Raw genomic sequence first — 15,954 nt, forward strand, 5'->3', positions numbered from 1 at the left:
TTTTGCTGAGCAGGTCCCTACTGAGAGTATACCTACAAAAGATACAAAAAGGGATCTTTGTTCAGATATTTAAAATTCACACAAAGGATACCTGCACTGCAATTTTAGCCATCAAGGGAGTTCCACTGTTGGAAGCTAAAAGCATCACTTGGAGATTAACATTCCCAACTTTAGCCGATTCCTCTCAAATTGATCCTTGCTGAGAGACTTGGTGAAGATGTCTGCAATTTGTTCCTCCGTTGGACAATTTGTGAGCACAATATTTCCCTTCTCAACATTATCTCTCAAGACATGATGTCTAACATCAATATGTTTTGTTCTTTTATGGTGGACTGGGTTCTTTTCCATACTAACAGCACTAGTATTGTCACACATAAGAGGAATTGCTTTGATGTGGATTCCAAAATCCTCCAAGTGTTGCCTGATCCACAGCAACTGAGAACAGCAAGCTGCAGCAGCTACATATTCTGCTTCATCAGTTGAAAGAGCCACAGAGTTCTGCTTCTTGGTACCCCAAGAGATAAGTGATGATCCAAGGAAATGAGCCATTCTAGAGGTACTCTTCCTGTCAACTTGATAACCTGCAAAATCAGCATCTGTAAAAACAACCAGATCAAAAGTGCCACCTGCAGGATAGAGGAGAACCAGGTCCCCTGTTTTCTTCAAGTATCTGAGAATACGTTTTGCAGCCTTCAGGTGTGAATCACGAGGACATGCTTGAAACCTGGAACACATTCCAACACTATACACAATATCAGGCCTGCTAGCAGTCAAATATAACAAGGAGCCAATGATTCCTCTGTACAATGTCTGATTCACAAGGGGATCAGATTCTTCTACTATCATCTTGGAATTTGTTCCCGTAGGAGTATCAATAGGTTTAGAATCAAACATATTGAATTTCTTCAGCAGCTCTTTGATGTACTTCTCCTGGCATATTGAAATCTCATTTGATGATTGCTTGATTTGCAGACCCAGGGAGAATGTCAACTCACCCATCATGCTCATTTCAAACTCCCTTCCCATTAGTAATGAGAATTCTTCACAGAGATGTTCTTCCTCATCAAGAATGTCATCATTTTTGGGGAGTTTGATTTACTCTGACTGAAATTCAGAGTAGTACCAGGTACCTCATCACACTTTCCAACCTCATCAGCCTCTTCAGGTAGACTATGATTTTGATCATCAAAGTCATTTTTCAACTGTTATTCTGCATCAGCTTCACTTCCTTCAATTTTTTATTTTTTTTGAATTGAATAGCTTGAACACATCATCTTCATCATTTGATCCATTGGCTTTTAAGTTTCCATCTTTATCAAAAACAACATGAATGTTTTCTTCAATACCTTGAGTTCTATTGTTGGGTTTAACACTACTTCATTACTTCTAGGATCAAATTTTCCCAGATCATCCTTTCCATTGTTCAGCACAAAATATCTACACCCAAAATATACCCCCTCTTTCCATCACCAAAAGAGACACCCCCTTCCTGAAGTGTCTTGAGTGAGAGGAAATTTTTGATGACACCAGTCATATGTTTAGAGCATCCACTGTCCATATACCAACATTGACTGCTGCTCCTCTCACTCACTTGCAACAAGAATTACTTGTTAAGATTGGGAACCCATTTCAATTTGAGTTCCCAGAAAGCAGATAAGGGAGTGATCAGATTGTATCTAGTCCAATAGGGCAGTTTTTGAATTTTTCTAACAAAGGACTTTGGAGTAGAAACAGATTTTTTATTTGAAAATCTATCAGTTGAAACATGTTTTGGAGGACCAGGTCTCTCATTTGATACTTTTTGCCTTACAGCATAGTTAGAGAGCCTTTCATGGGAATTTTTCCAGCTAGCACACTCTCCCGTTAAATGCCCATTTTTACCACAGTGAAGACAAAGCAGATTGTCAGACACAAATACATACTTACTGTGAGGATTAAAGGGAGGAGTGATATTCAAACTTCCTAGTCCTTTCTTATTGAAATTACTCTGGTTTGTTGCACTTGACAACAACTTAGAGGATTTTGTCCACTTAAGAGATTTTTCAAGTTCTTCCTTAAGTTTGACAATATCCTTTTCTAATCTGTTGCTTTTCTCCAAAGACAGTCTCAGATTTTTCTCAGAGTTTTTCAATTTTTCTTCAATTTCAACTCTTAAACCATTTGACATTCCATTCAGCTTTTCAGCTTCTTCGGTTATCTGATTCAATTGATTCTTAAGTTCAGAATTATCAGACTCTAGAGACACCATTCTTGACATTGTCTCTTCAAATTGAACTTTGTTTTCAGTTAAAATTTCAAGTTCAGCATTCATGGTATCTCTTTCAGATGTTAACTCTATCACAGAATCTAGCATGACTTTTGCCAAAGCTCTCAATTTTTTAAGAGAATATTTTTCCAAGTCATTTTTCATGTCAAGAAGAGTTACCTGATTGTCCTCTTCTTCATTTTCTGTGTGTGCCATGAGAGCAAACATTTCATTGAAGACAGTTTCCTCCTCATGCACAGCGACCATAGACACATCTTTTGGCTCATCAGGATCTTCTGAATCACTTGAAGAATCCCCCCAAGCAGCAAGAGCCCTTTTGACAACCATATCAGCAGTAGCTTTACGATCTCTGTTACCAGGTACCAGGTCCCTTCTATTCTCACTGTCACTTCTTGGTTTTTGATAATCCTTGCTTTCATTCTTGAGCAAAGGACACTCTTTGATGAAGTGTCCAGCTTTTCCACACTTGTAGCAAGTGTCACCTTGAGCAGCATTTCGAGTACCATTTGTTCCTCTTTTATAAACTTTGTTTTTCCTCACAACCTTTTGAAATCTGCTGATGAGATATGCCATATCATCATCACTGGAATCTTCATCTGATTTATACTTCAGCATCGATGACTTGTCTTTCTTAGCTTCCTTCTTTGATAAATCGTAATTCTGATTCATCTCATGTGTCTTCAGATTGCCAATCAAGGCATCCATGGTCAGCACCTTCAAGTCTTTAGCTTCAGTAATGGCATCAACTTTGCTCTCCCAAGACTTTGGAAGAATTCGAAGCACTTTCCTGACTTGTTTGGTCATGCTTATAGGTTCACCCAAACTTCGCAGCTCATTTGTAATAGAAGAAAACTTGGTGAACATGTCATGTATAGTTTCTCCTTCCTTCATTTTGAAGTTCTCATATCGTGAGGTGGGCATATCAATCTTGGATTCTTTGACTTGTTCAGTTCCTTCATGTGCAGTCAACAAGCAATCCCAAATTTCTTTAGCAGACTCACAGGCTGACACTCTGTTGTACTCATCAGGTCCTATCCCACAGACCAGAAGAGTTTTAGCTTTGAAACCCTTTTCAATCTTTTTCCTGTCAGCATCATCATATTTCTGCCTGGGCTTTGGAACAGTAACGGTCATTTCTCCATCCTTTACTTCCATCATTGGAACAAAGGGTCCATCTAGTATAATATCCCATAACTCGCTATCTTCAGTCATGAGATAGTCGTGCATTCTAACTTTCCACCAACTGTAGAAGTGTCCATTGAAACGAGGAGGTCTGTGTGATGACTGACCTTCTTCGAGGTTAAGTGGAGCTGCCATTCTTAGAACAAAATCACTACCTTGGTGTTAACCAAATAGGTAGTGTCTGCTCTGATACCACTTGATAGAATGTATGCCTTCACTTTACGAGTAATGGACCAGGTCCCTTACTTTACTTCAGAAAATTACCAGAAAGTTAAATGCAGTAAAATCAACACAATGATTTTACGTGGAAACCTCCTTGCTTAAGGGAGTAAAACCACGACCTGTCTCACAGGATTTTCAATCGTTTTCACTAATCTTCAAAAGCAAAAGCGAAACACGATTACACCAAACGTAAGAAAGAGTTATCAATCTTACCGTTAAGCAATAGACCTCTATTGCTCAACAAGCCAAAGTAGAAAGACAATCTACCCACTAAGCTATCCCACCTGGACAACCTAGACTTTTAACACAACACACCAAATCCTTTATAGATTCAGGAATGGTTTACAGTTTAAGAACAAGAGAATGTATTCCTAAACAACTAGACGAAAAGCTCAAGATATTGCTGTTGTTCTTGGAATAACTCTGCCTTTACTTTGTAGAGCCTTTGCAAGAGTTCTTGAAAAGTTTTTATCAAGTTGCAAAAACTAGAGAGAAGTGTTTAGGAAAGTGCCTTTTATATGGGCAAGTCACTTTCCTAAACTTCTTTGCCATTGGCTGGAAGGGTCACACTTTCTGACGTCATCGGGAAGTGTGCACCTACTTTCTGCACCATCTCCAGCTGGCAGTTGACTGACTCGTCATCATGAGAGCCTGGTACCTCTATTAGGTCCCTGAGTTTTGTTTTATCTGCAATACTTCGAACAATACACCTGCAATACTCAAGTAGAAAACCCGGTACCTTTATGAGGTCCCTAAGTTTGTCAAATCATCAAAACTACAAATAACATATATATATATATATAGTGTATCATTATTCTTAAGATATTTATGCTTTCTTTTTTATTTTTTTATTATTATTATATGATTATAGTTTTTTATACGTATGATATGTTTTGTCTATACTAAGCCAACTTCTAACAAAATGTAATTTAATTAGTATGAAAATATATTTGTCTATACATTTTAATGTGATGTCTTTTATTATGAATGTCATGTCTTTATTTACTTTTTTTTTGTTTGAAATTATAATTTTTTCTATAACTTTGATGATACACCGCCAAAATATTTTGTGAATATTTTTCTTTATACTATCTTTTTTTTTAATAGACAATTTCTTTTTTGATTATTAGAACTTATGTTTAGTAATTAAAAAAATATTCATTCTTCTAAAATAATTATAAAAAGTTTGTTTTTCATGAAGTATTTAAAATTCAAACCTCCAATATCTAACATAAGATTTTTATGTTATATTTCGTGCAGAGTTATATTCTTATGTCAAACTTACATATCAAAGGACTAAGATTTGAACTTAACTATATAAATTAACTTTTATAATATCAATTAGGGAACAAACGTGCAATGCACGTTCCGAGAACTAGTAGGAGTATAAGTTTGACCATGTTTAGTAGACTATCTTTTAATTACTCTCCGAGACTATAACACAATCTGTTATTTAGCGTGCCAAAATAATTTAACAGGAATTCAAACTGAATTTGAAGAAAATTTATACCGGCACATTGTTGGCTTCAGTACGTTATGCATTTAACATATATATATATATATATATCGATTTCATCGGCCTACTTGTTGAGTTATTGTCAACCCATTGTTGGAAGTGTTGTAGAGCTTAGAAGACGAAGATGATGTACTTGCACCAGCGCTATTTCTTCGTGCTATAAAAGCTGGTTGATTTGGTCTTGAGAGTGTTATGCTTTCACCTCCAAGCATAAAAACAACATTTGACATTACAGGACGTTCAGCTGGATCTTCTTGAACACATAGGAGTGCCACATTCACACACTTTAGCACTTCATTTTCATCGCACGACTCAACTATGGTTTCATCCATCACTTCTAATGCACTGTCTTTCATCCAGAGTCTCCATACCTGTAATAAGTCATTTTGAGTCAATGAAAGCTTTAAGTAGAATGGGATGTGAGGGAGATTTTGCTACTTACATGACCAATGAGGTTTACATCTCCGAAAAATTCCATGTTTCTCCTCCCACTTATGATCTCGAGTAAGACCACTCCAAAGGCAAATACATCAGACTTGATTGAAAAGAGTCCCTCCATTGCATATTCCGGAGACATATAGCCACTGTTTTAAGTGTGTTCCAGAATAGGTTATTTTAGCATCTACTCTGTGTCAACCAATACATTTTTGGTGTGTATATATCTATCTTCTGCCCACCAAATCAAAGGTGAAAGCAGAACTAAGAGACTTACTATGTTCCAACGACTTTGTTAGTATTAGCTTCTGTATTTTTGCCTTCAACAATCCTTGCCAAGCCAAAATCTGATATTTTGGCATTCATTTCTTCATCTAACAATATGTTGCTCGTCTTTAGATCTCTATGAATGATCCTTAGCCTCGAGTCTTGGTGAAGATAAAGTAGCCCTCGAGCAATACCCAATATAATTTCAAAACGGATCCTCCAGTCCAGTAATTGACAGAATGCATGATCTAATTGCAAGGTTTGTAAGATAACTTCAGAGAGAAACAATCATAAAACTATTACTACAACGAGTTTCGTGGCAGGGAAGGAAGTATACTAACCAAATAGAAACGTATCCAAGCTTTTGTTGGGCATATATTCATATAACAAAATCTTTTCATTTCTCTCAACACAATAGCCTAGAAGCCTAACTAAATTTCTGTGCTGCAGTTTTGCAATCAACATTACTTCAGTTTTAAATTCTTCAACACCTTGTCCAGAATCACTTGACAACCTTTTAACTGCCATATCTGTACTTCCGAGAAACTTACCCTGCATAAATGTATCTCCGAACTGTTATATAACAAAAACGAGTGAAATGTTAAAACAACTTAAAACAGAAGAAGGAAAAAAAAAGAGAAAGTTGCAAAACCTTATAAACAGGTCCAAATCCACCTCTCCCGAGCTTACTTGCATTTGAGAAGTTTTGTGTAGCAACTAGTATGCTATTCAAGCTGAAAAACGGGACATCAATCCGTTTCTTATCATCTTCAGTGATTAAATCTCCATCAAAACTATCTCTATGAGGCAAGTAGTCCATAGGCATCCCCAAAACAATTTCTCTGGCTTTTATAATCAAAACAATTGAAATGATTAATATATCCAAAAGTTGGAGTAGTTGAGAAAAAGCAGATGAAATTTCTACATTGTTACCTTTACTTCTTTCCACTCTTTTCAGATAAATCATATAAATAATACCACATAGAACCATAACTCCAAGAATTACAGAGATGGAAATAACAAGGGGTCTCTGATTCCGTGAGGATGTCTGCATCGGTGTATTGTTCAATGGTGCTTGTGGTCTAACTTCTGAAAAGAATTGAATAAATGAAACAAGTGTTGGTATCGGAAATGTGAAATGAAGAATTTATGGTCACAGATCATTTTCTTACCAATAGGGGGCACGCGGACAGAGAGGTTGTAGCCACCAGTGTAGTTCTCCTGGAGATTATTGAGATTCGACCCCCAAAACCAGCATCCAGAAATATTAGAATATGTATATGCATTGCATGAACAGTTACTTAAACAATGACTCAGGCAGTCGCCACTGGTATTAATCTTTGTATCTGTCCATTCTGGATACACAAATTTCATTGAGCTCAGATCCATAAATGTGTCTTCTTTGCAAGAAAAGTTATCTGATTTTCTCGAACATCCACTTGAATATTCTCCGTCTCCATAATCTTCTCGAGGATTACTCTGAAACCTAGGCAAACATCTGCACACTTGCCTCTCGTTGCTGTTACAAATCTCAAATTTACCACATTTTCTAAACTCGTCACATTTATCTTTTGGGGCAGACCATAACAAGGACCATCCGCTCTTGCTATCCCAAAAGTAGAATTGTATTTCTCCAGAGGAGTTCATTAGGAGTCTGGTACCTTGGAAAACAAAATCATTTTTGTCTAACAATGAGAAAACAATCGGAGTAAAATTACGATTATTATTGAACAATGTTCTTGTCTCTTCCACTGAATTATTGAATAACGTTTTTCTCGCTTCAACTGAATTATTGGATAAAAAGAAGGTTACAAAAGATGGCATATCATTGAATCTGAAATATTTATAAGCAGTTGATTTGGCAACTCCTCCTACAGACCCTTGCCAGTGAGTACCCCCTCCGTTCTCAACTATCACATATTTTTTGTTGTCTCCTTGATCTACTTTAAATTTGTATTTCCAATTTCCAGATCCTTCCCAAGAAGTTAATTCCAGACTCTCCATATTCATACCAGGAAGGAAAGTATTCGTTGGATACCGAAAACTCTGCCACATTTTAGTTCCTGATTCATCAAATAAAACCAAATTCCCTGTATCCAACAACTCTGCTTTAACGCCAGAGTTACCCTCTACTCCTGAGGAGATAAAAGTGTATCCACTAATTGAATTCAAAACTTTGAGGTTACCATCTTCAACGACAATCGAAACAATCGCCTTATTTTTTATTGGATGCTGAATCGAATCATTCCAATTAGCAACCCATACAACTGTTCGAGGACTTAATTTGTAATACCATATACCTACATATCTGTTTAACCCTGCATCATTAGAAAAGAATCCAAATTCAAAATTTTCTCCAGCAGATACCAGTGTTTCCCCGTTTATTAACTTACTCCTTCCATCGATCGTGCTCCTTGCATCACATCCACATAAAATTAATAACAACAAAACAAAATTACTTAGTTGCATAACATGAACTTTTCCAGCAACTACTTGAGTCAATAACATATTGTTTTTTTTTTTTTTGATGATATGAGAAAAGAACATTCACTTCAAATGTGAGTACAGTCAACACCAAGTAAATGGTCGTCCTTAAATTAATTTAGCTGTTTTTTTTTTCAGCCAACCATTGAGATTATTTATATGATCAAATTTTGTTTCTATTACTATACTATTTATATTGAGTAATAAACTTTACACACATGGTAGGCTTTGGAGAATTGACAGGTAAGATATCTATAATATAATTGAGTAAATATTTGAATAATAAACTCCGAAAAACTTTTAAGCTATGATTAGCCTTGGAGAATTGATAAGTAGATATCGTAAAGTACTTCTTGGATTGGATTACTAGTGTGTTTTCGAGAGTGAATTATTTCTTCAAAAAATGAGATTTCATTTGTACAAGTTCATCATATTATTAAACATTTAGATACTACTGCAAAATATTGTTAGAATTACTTTCTATTTCTGATTTACCGTTTGGTGTGACTTCACATAAAAACGAAGAAAAGTATTCAAAATCTTTAATAATTTAGGACTAGTATTGTTGAAATAAGTATAACCACATACATTGTTTTCATCTTTATAAGATGAAAGAAATGAGAAGACGAAAAATTAAAGTCAATTCCTTTTCTTTTTTCTTTTTTTTTTTTAGTTAAAGTTAAAGTCAAGTCAACTTTGGAGTAGAGGATATTCTCCTAAGTTAGTTCTTTAATTTATTATCTCTTCGTTTATTTTCTGTATCGACAAATAAAACGTATGGTCCTATATCACAAAATGATTCCTCGAATTGATTTTTTTTTTTTTGACATGCGACAAAGATAAGAAAAATGTGAATTACATGGAAATTTTTCTTGGAATTTGTAGGAAAATAAGTTTTCTACGAATTTTCATATTAATCCCCAGAAAAATCTCCATGTAATTCACAGTTTTCTTGTAGTGGACTAAAATACAATTCTAGATATTGTCTATAATTATCTCATTTAATTTGATTTAAGTTACTTTCTGTTTGGATCATTATTTCATAACATACTATATTGTATTGTAATATATGGTATATACAATGTTTTACTAAACAGTATTGTTTGTTGTTGTTTAATAATATTTTTATTTATTTGATTTGACTCCTAATTATTCTTAGGGTAGGAGGTTTGATTAGGATTAAATAATACTCCCTCCATCCACTATTGTTTCTTAGGATAAGACCATCCAACAACCCTTAAAACATAAGTTGCAATTTGACTAAAATAGTCTTGTAACTTTAAAATGACAAATACTTTTTTAAATCAATGGTTATGTAATTATTAAGTGCGGGATTGGAAAAGGTTGACTAATCGGTTCTTGATGATTTAAATTGACAATTAATTTTGGACAATTAATTTTAGTATATCTGACAAACAATAGTGGACAGAGAGAGTATATGGTAAAGGCTAAAATAGTATTATGAAATATTATGTAAGGATATAATTGAAAAAAAGATATTAAGTTACAATGGGAACACACCCAATCGTTGTTCTGTAAAATGAGAATTTTCGTTATTATGTAGGACGAACTTTCACAATTCAATACAATATATTTTAAGTAACAATCAAAACAAATATTGTATTTATGATAAAAATACAATACAATGGGTAACAATGATCAAAACAGAATGTAACGTCTTTGCACTCCAATTTTATCACAAGTATATCCACTTAAACATTGTGGTGTTTATCTTATGTGGCGATTCACATCCTACATGTATTATATCATGTAGAAATATATGTGTCTACCTATTGATCATCTTTATACATGTTTAAATATTTGTTTATACACACTCAAAATTGTAAAGCGTAGATCCTAATTCAAATAAAATTAAGGAATATGTTTATGCATTTTTTCTTTCAAGGACTCCTATTAAAAAAAATTTAGGACTAATAAATGGACAGATTCAAATTGATTTTAGGCCGGTCAAAATGAGTTGAATCATTGGTCTTGTGCACCTATGCTTAGTTGGGCTGAAAATTGGAGTAAATAATGATTGTTAGCCCAAGTAGGCCCAATTTGGATAACAATCCAACACATATTTTTAAGAAAATATTACGTGGTTGAGCAAATTTATACTACCTAATTTTTTACTATAGTTATAATTTGCTATAATCATCAATTACGACTAACATTAGATATTAAATCTGTGGGCTGACTTCGAGTTTATAATTAATCATATTTTGTATATGTATATTTCACCAGAATATATAAATACATATATATAATATACAATTTCTAATCAATATACACATACAATTGACCTCTCTCGCTCTCTTCTCTCCTCCCTCTCCCAATCTCACTCGCCTCTCTCCTCTTTCTCTCTCTCCCAGTCTCGCTTGCTTTTTATACAAACGGAAATGTGTAATATACAATTATCTAAACTATATACATATACAATTCACCTCTCTCCTACACTCTGCCCTTCTCGCTTGCCTCTCCCTCTCTCACCTGATATTGTTTGCCATATATACAAATACATATGTATAATACACAATTATCTAACCAATATACATAAACAATTCACCTCTCTCCCACTTTTTGCTCTGTCTCGCCTCTCGCCTGTCTCTCCCAACGCTCGCCCCTATCCTCTCTATAACATATAGCTATGAATTGTAATTATCAAACTATAACTATGAAGAATAATTAGACTATTTTTAGTGGCTATATGTGAAAGTTCTCCCTTTTTTAATTTGAACTTTACTATTATAGAAGTGTGAGTAATGGAGTAATATCATCATGTCTGTTTTAAAATTCAAATTGAGGGCATTTTTGACTTTTAACATACTATAGAAAATGTGTGTTAAATCTAAAGTGTCATGGTATCTCACATTCAACTTCAGAGCTTGTGTTAATCAATTATTATCTTCTCTTCAAAATATGGTATCAAAGACAAAGAGGAGACCTCCTTTTTAGTTGTACTTTTTTGAGTTCCAGTTCCAATTGTGGGTCATAGTTATAGAATTTCAATAGAGATCCACAATTGAAAAGTCAGTGTCTTTGTATTAATTATTATACAAGATATTGTTTAGTTCTAATTTTTTTCTTATATTTTTTTATTTTGCTGTTTCTGATTCTAATAGTGTGTCGTTGTTGGAGAAAATCATTGAACATATATTTACAATTGCACGCTTTAGTTATGGAGTGTAGTTGATATTTACTGAAAATTGTTACAACAACATGAAGCAATTTCAAACGACAAAAGCTTGATAATATATTAACAATAAGCTAAGAGGTAAGACTAATCTATCAATGAAATACCCCATACTTGACAAGGTTAATATTACAGGGCAAAATTATCTAGTAATAATTAGAAGAAGCAATAAGGGATCATTTGGTATATGATTTAGGTACGAGTATACGTAAATGTACTTGTTGAATTTATGTATAAGTAATACTATTGCTCGGTAGTTGATTAGGAGGTAAATTATCATTTATAAAATTAATATATTATTTTAATTTTATAATTTAAAAATCTGCATAACTAATACATGATAAGTTATAATAAATACTTATATATATTATTTGACACAAAATAGAAGTCGGAAGAACTAGTCTCATCTTAATTTTGAGTGCTCGATATTCTTAATTTTATTTAGTAGAACAAAATATATTCTTTAAAATAAAACATACGATAATTTAAACAAAAGTCGATATGTCCGAGTGGTTAAGGAGACAGACCTGAAATCTGTTGGGCTTACGCCCGCGCAGGTTCTCGAACCCTGCTGTCGACGTCTTATTCTTTTTTTGCATAATTAATTTTCCAAAAATCCATAGAAGGAATTTTTATAGCATATCCTCTCTAATATACTTATACTCGATATATTTTTACAAGTAGATACTATAAAAGTCAAAATATATACAGATCTTATCTTTGCTTCGTGAAAATGGAGAGAATTTTTTTCTGAAAAATCAACAACTCAAGCAACAGAAGAAAATACTACTTGTTATGAAATTCATTGCATAAGTGTCCACACATATTCATTAGTTCTATAAATTTTTTGTATGTTACAATTTCCCTATTAATTTGGTCAATTAACAGTTATAATATTTGGGTGATTTATCAGATGTCATTCCCCTTTTAAAAATATACTACAATGAACAAAATAATCTCTACATTCTTCTCTGCCCAACTTTGGCAATATGGTCCACTATCAAATGAAATATTCAGGGTATGGTGCCTCAGTCTTTTCTTTTTGGGACAAAAAACTATCAAAACTCTGGAAAAAGATTTTCTTATAAAAAAAATAATGTGCGTCATTATGCTATTTTATAAAACATAAATTTAAAAATTAAGAACACATGAGACAAAAATTAAATTGTGATGCTGGGATTTTGAGGAGAGGCAAATGATTTTAGTAGTAATTTAGCACTTCAAATCATGAAACTTTGCGTTTCATATTTTGCCCCGTTTATATCTCATTTTACCTTAAATAAAATATTTCATATAACATTCAATTTTACGATTTATTATATATAATACATATTATTAAAGAAGGTATACAGTATGAGTGACTAGCTATCCTCCACTGAACAAGGATTATTTGGTTGAAAATAACTTATTTCATTAATTTTAGGATAAAGTTATTTTAAAACGAGTTATCTCATCTATAATCTATCTTATTATTATGGTGATGGTAGAATAAATAACTGAATCACTATCTAATTGTACTCTCTCTATTTCATATTATATGAATCTTTAATACTTTTTTTATTGTTTAAAATAATCGATTGTGGATATTTGATTTTTTTTTATATTTGCCCTATCTTTTAATGAAGTTTGATTTTTCTAGGGGCATAATACACAAATATGACTCTTAACTTGGCATTAACTAACAATTATGTCCTCCAACTTTGAATGTGAACAAGTAGACACAAGTGTTCTACATGGCATAATACATCTAGAATGCCATGTAGATTCAATATTGTCATTTAGGATGAATGTGTCTATTTTTCAATCTTAAACAACTTTAAGTGTCTATTTGTGTACACTCAAAGTTAATAGTCATAATTGTGAACTCACGCCAAATTAAGAGTCATATTTATGTATTATATCTTTTCTAGAAGATAAATTATATAACTTACAAAACTATATTATTTATAATTTCACACACCACAATAATTAAAATTACAATTTAAAAGATACCATTAAATATTTTTCTTAATAAGTACATTATTTTAAAAATTCACTTCATATAAAATATATCTTAACTAAATACAAATTAAAATAATATCTACATTTTGTCCTAAAATTATTACATATTTTATACTCCGCACCCAGCGACTTGTTAGGAGCACCACTATATTATAGACATATAAAGTGATACTATTAAATTCTGAGAATGTGGATGGAAGAAAAAGTCGCCATAACGAAATGACACATGGGATATTATTTACCTTGTAAAATAATTTCATTTTTGGGTAAATAATTAATTTCAATCTAAGAATACGCAATTCAATGAATTTTGTGATTTGAGGTTTGGGTCCTACACCAATTCAAATTCCTCTTCAGGTGCATTTCACGTGGCCCATTGCTACACGTCAGACAAATCAGAATCTTCCTCCTAACTCTAAATCTCCACATCAGCTCAACCCCATATACTCTCTTTGAAAAATATCCTGTACGAACCCAAGGAAACATCCCTTCCCGAGCCACACAAGAAAATTAAAAAAAAATAGAAACTCTTCACGTACCTACCACCTGTCACTCTTTTTTACCATTCATCTTTTATGTACGTTGTCGTTTCTATATCAACCCACATCTCTACCTTTTTCCCATTACATTTATACTCCCGTCTGAGCTGAACAATTGGTGTTTCTGTGATTTCTCTCTCCATTTTCTCTAAATTGTTGCTTTTTTTTTTGTCCATTTGAAAAAATACAGAGAAATTATGAAGAACTGTGAGCTTTGTACGGGATTGGCTAGGATGTATTGTGAATCGGATAACGCAAGTTTGTGTTGGGACTGTGATGCGAAGGTTCATTCAGCTAACTTTCTTGCGGCGAGGCATTCTAGGTCTTTGCTATGTCAGGTGTGTCAATCGCCTACGGCTTGGTCGGCTGCCGGTGCAAAGCTTGGGAAGACGGTTTCTGTATGTGATAAGTGTGTGGATGGTTACTATCATAGGGATGGAGTGGAAGAGATGGAGGAGAGTGAGAGCGTGAATGATGAAGAGAGTGATACAGAGGACGAGGAAACTGATTACGAAGAAGATGAGGACGAAATTGATTCGGGGGATATTCAGGTGGTTCCGTGGTCAAATACGACGCCTCCACCGCCGGCTAGTTCATCTAGCAGTGAAGATTCATCAAATGGCTGTAGAAATGTCTCTTCAAAGCGAATGCGTGAAGCTGATCCGGATCTTCAGTCAGATGTATGAACTTTTCCTACTTTTTTTCTTAATTCTTATTTTGATATTTTTCATAAGTTTTTGAATACTTAAATCTTTGTTATCGTGGTTATAGGACGACAGCGGAAGTTCGTCGTGTCAACGGAAAGTCCATATATCGCCGGCGATGGATGCAGACGGCGGAGACGACGCAGCCGCTAGTGTTGACTCATACTCATCAAAAATGAGAACGCCGGTTAAGATCCAGAGAACAGATCGTCTCACGGCTCCTAGATGCACGCCGGTAATAGAGTTTATCCGGAGAAATAATCGGCAAAGGATGAACTCCGGTGCGGCGATCGCCGAGCTCTGTAGACTCAATCATGAGTCGAGGACCACAGATCTGAAAAGCTCAGAGACATCGTAGCCGTCTGATTGACCATTCGTTTTCATCAACATTACGTGGGTTCTACTTTTTTTTACTTGCCCTTTACCCCTAAATCTTTTAGTCGGTTGATATTTTTTAGGATAAGAGTTGTTGAATTTATTCTAGTACTAATCTTAGGGATAGGTAGTATTTTATTTTACTGTGTTGATGTACTAATATGTTTAGGATTAATATTAAGATGAGGAATGCCTTAAAAACACATTTTTTACAAATATGCATTACATTTTTTTGTTGTTTCTCTTAACCATTTATCTGTTTCATAATTTTTATGATATCTAGTACTCCCTGCTTTTTAAAAATATTGACCTAGTTTGACTTGAAACAAAGTTTAAGAAAAGAAAAAAAAATTAATCTCGTGGTTCTAAATTAAAGTTATATTAAATATATCAAAATGTCTTTTAATCTTATGGTCTTAAACATGTCACGTAAAAAGTTAAATTTTAAGTGTTGCAAAAAAAAAACATCATTTTTATAAACCAACTAAAAAGAAAATAGGAACATTTTTTTTTTTAAACTTGGATATATACGCTTGTTGAGGTGAAAAAAGTTTTTAAATCAATAGTAAGTCTAGATATTTTTATAATCCTGGAGTTTAGGCAGTTTGTGCTGAGTTCTGATTAATTTGTATGAGATATCTGTTACCATTTACCAGTTCTTGGTGTTGAGTAACAAGTCCACCATAGAGTTGAACAATTCTACTAGAATTGTGTACTCCCTAATCCTTTCCATTTTACTCTCTGATTCAAAAGAAACCGTCTGTTAA

The 15,954-nt window shown here is 33.6% G+C and overlaps 3 protein-coding genes and 1 non-coding gene across 4 annotated transcripts; 2 read left to right on the forward strand and 2 right to left on the reverse strand.

The window, feature by feature from the left end:
- Positions 1-1,603: 1,603 nt before the first annotated feature.
- On the reverse strand, positions 1,604-3,583 carry LOC138337559 (sporulation-specific protein 15-like). The gene has a single exon (XM_069287481.1). The coding sequence runs from the start codon at positions 3,581-3,583 to the stop codon at positions 1,604-1,606; it is 1,980 nt and encodes a 659-aa protein (XP_069143582.1).
- Positions 3,584-5,061: 1,478 nt separating this feature from the next.
- LOC104648390 (G-type lectin S-receptor-like serine/threonine-protein kinase At4g03230) lies at positions 5,062-8,793 on the reverse strand. Its single transcript, XM_010325478.4, has 7 exons — positions 7,061-8,793; positions 6,822-6,977; positions 6,541-6,734; positions 6,230-6,440; positions 5,899-6,136; positions 5,629-5,770; positions 5,062-5,557 (listed from the first exon to the last, which is right to left on the reverse strand). The coding sequence occupies exons 1-7, from the start codon at positions 8,433-8,435 to the stop codon at positions 5,243-5,245; spliced, it is 2,631 nt and encodes an 876-aa protein (XP_010323780.1). The 5' UTR covers positions 8,436-8,793; the 3' UTR covers positions 5,062-5,242.
- A 3,270-nt stretch (positions 8,794-12,063) lies between these two features.
- On the forward strand, positions 12,064-12,148 carry TRNAS-UGA (transfer RNA serine (anticodon UGA)). Its single transcript has one exon. It is a non-coding gene; the product is annotated as a tRNA-Ser (tRNA).
- Positions 12,149-14,012: 1,864 nt separating this feature from the next.
- LOC101265452 (zinc finger protein CONSTANS-LIKE 4) lies at positions 14,013-15,403 on the forward strand. The gene is made up of 2 exons (XM_004243376.5): positions 14,013-14,788; positions 14,880-15,403. The coding sequence occupies exons 1-2, from the start codon at positions 14,306-14,308 to the stop codon at positions 15,168-15,170; spliced, it is 774 nt and encodes a 257-aa protein (XP_004243424.1). The 5' UTR covers positions 14,013-14,305; the 3' UTR covers positions 15,171-15,403.
- The last annotated feature ends 551 nt before the right edge of the window (positions 15,404-15,954 follow it).

The sequence above is a fragment of the Solanum lycopersicum genome, chromosome 7 (genome assembly GCF_036512215.1).
Source record: "Solanum lycopersicum chromosome 7, SLM_r2.1".
Taxonomy (NCBI): domain Eukaryota; kingdom Viridiplantae; phylum Streptophyta; class Magnoliopsida; order Solanales; family Solanaceae; genus Solanum; species Solanum lycopersicum.